The following is a 2508-nucleotide window of genomic DNA, read 5'->3' on the forward strand; positions in this document are numbered from 1 at the left end:
TCCCACCAACATCACCAACACCACCACCACCACCACCCCAAACACGCACACAACTGCGACCTCCCCCCTGCCCCCCAGATCGCCACCGAGGTGGACGACGACCCGCGCTGCGCCTACTTCAGGCAGGCCCGCAACGGCCTCTACATCCGCATGGCCCTCATCAAGCAGTGCATCCTGAACGAGTGACACACGCACGCACACACATGCATGCGTGCACACGCGCGCACGTTCGCGGCCCGCTTCTGCACCTGCACCTGCCTGCTGCCGATTCTGTCACCTGTGCTGCCGCCGCCGCAGCAGCGCTCAGCCCCGGGAGGCTGGTAGGGAAGGGGGCAGGAACGCCTCGCTGGCGGCGGTGCACTCGGACCGTGGCAGCAAGCCGTTTTCGACCTATCATGCGCGGCATTCCCGCGCTCCGCACTCGCGTTTTTGCAAACCCCAATCGCCGTTTTGCTGTTTTGCTGCGAGCGCTTTGCGGCTGCAGCGGCCGTCGTCGGGCCGCGCTGCCGCTGCCGCGAAGTTCATTTCTTTTTGAGGTTTGTTTGCTGGCCTAGAAACAGTGTAATACCAGCACCATGTCGTGTGTTGTCAACTAGTCAGAATGACCCCAGGATTCTGACAACAGCCATATACTTACATTGCATGGCCCCTACAGCAAGGGTGGCATGGCAGGCTCAAACCAAAACCAGCACGATGCACCATCATCTGGCAGGTTGCAACGCAGGAAAGGCCCCGGTGGTGCGCACAAACACTCAAAAAGGGTTACATCGGCACAAAGCAAAATGAGATCGCCTTGACAAAGGAGACGCCACGCGGAGAGAGTTCAGTGCTAGGAGCAGCCGCCCGGCTGCAGGACTGCCGAGTCAGTGCACACAACCTGCCGCTGCGTGCTCCCTGCCTGTGGGTGCGGCCTGCAATGTTTGTGATCCAGTTCGTTGCAGACAGTGAATGACGACTGAAAACCATTGGCTGTGGACGCGCACGTTCAGGCAGGTGGTGTCAGGCCCACCTCACGGCCTTCCTGCCCCCCCTTGCGAAGCCCCCAAGCCCCGCCGCCGCCGCCGAGCGCTTCGCCCCGCCCGCCGCGGCGCCGACGCCCGCAGCCTGCTGCGGCAGCCGCTGCTGCGTGGCCGCCGCCGCCACTGCGGCCTCGCGGGCCGACTGCAGCACCGCGTTGGCCCTCTGCACCTCCATGCCAATAATCCAAGGCTGCGACAGCGCCAGCCGCCAGCACTGCTCCGCCGACGCCGCCGGCGGCGCGGACAGCCCCGCGATGGGCAGCGGCGGCGGCGGCGGCGGCGCGGACGCAGCAACGCTGGCGGCAGCAGTGGCGATTGCGCTGGCCGCAGCACGTGCGAGAGGCGTTTCAACTGCCTGCTGGTGCTGCTGCTGCTGCGGCGGCGGCGGCGGCGGCGGCGGCTGCTGCGGCGGCTGCTGCTGCTGTGCCGCCACCACCGGTGCCTTAGGCAGCGGCGCCTTGAAAAGGCTCGGGACCAGCTGGGGGTCATAGGGGACGCAGCCCGGCGCGCCGCTGCCCACGCTGCCAGCCTTGCGCCAATGCCGCTGCGCCTCCTGAGAGGGCTCCCGCCCCTCAGCCTCCCACCCGCGCCGCTGCGCCTGCCGCGGCCGGGGCGCCGGCTCGAGGGCCGGCGCCGGCGCGTCCGCCGGCGACGGCGGCCCGCTGCTGCTGTCGACCGACCGCCGCCGCGGGCCCGCGTGCACGTGCGCGCGGGCCAGCACGGGTGAGGGCAGGGCGTTGCCTGCGACCGCACCGCGGCCGCCTGAGCTGGGGGGGCCCCGGAGTATCTGCTGCTGCAGCTGCTGCTGGTGCTGCAGCTGGTGCAGCTGCTGGCCAGGGTGCATGCGCCGCTGCGCGGGCGTCGCATGCCCCGCAGCTGGAGCAGGGACGTCCTGCCGCAGCGCCGCCGGCTGCTGCTGGTGCGCCTGATGCTGCTGCTGCTGCTGCTGCTGCTGCTGCTTACCGTTTGTCACGTGCACATGCAGGCACGTCAAAGGCCCCAGGCGCACCGTCGGCGCCGCTGGCGCGCCTGCGGCCGCTCCAAGCCCACACTGCCTCTCCGCGCCCCGCACACGCTGCTGCTGGCCGGAGCGCAGAGGCGCGACGCCGGCCGCGGCCTCGGGCAGCGCGGATGGCTGCGCGGGCCGCTGGTGCTGCTGCTTGGCCGGAGGTGTCCCCTCTGCCGCCGCAGCAGCGAGCAGCATCAAGTCAAACGACTCGGCCCGCCCCATTCCCACCTCCGCGCCCTCCACAGCCGTTGGTTCGACGCCGCCGCGGCCGTGCGTAACCCCTGCCTCGGCGCCCTCTGCCGCCGCGACAAGGTCAGACAGAGTCCCCCGGGGTGCTGCGACGCCCTGGGCCGCCGCGTCGCGCTGCTGCTGCTGCTGCTGCTGCTGCTGCTGCTGCTGCTGCTGCTGCTGCTGCGGCGGCGGCTGCTGCTGTTGCGGCTGCTGCTGTTGCGGCAGGCCCTCCTCGCACAGAAGCAACGC

The 2508-nt window shown here is 69.9% G+C and overlaps 1 protein-coding gene across 1 annotated transcript in view; it reads right to left on the reverse strand.

Annotated features, from left to right (window-relative positions):
- Positions 1-999: 999 nt before the first annotated feature.
- Positions 1000-2508, reverse strand: part of MNEG_10202 (hypothetical protein) — a gene marked incomplete at both ends in the record, with an annotated part of 3598 nt that continues 2089 nt past the window's right edge. Inside the window, one exon of the mRNA XM_014041325.1 lies at positions 1000-2324. Coding sequence (XP_013896779.1) covers positions 1000-2324 — 1325 coding nt within the window. The remainder of the gene's footprint in view (positions 2325-2508) is intronic.

The sequence above is a fragment of the Monoraphidium neglectum genome (genome assembly GCF_000611645.1).
Source record: "Monoraphidium neglectum strain SAG 48.87 unplaced genomic scaffold scaffold02221, whole genome shotgun sequence".
Taxonomy (NCBI): Eukaryota; Viridiplantae; Chlorophyta; class Chlorophyceae; order Sphaeropleales; family Selenastraceae; genus Monoraphidium; species Monoraphidium neglectum.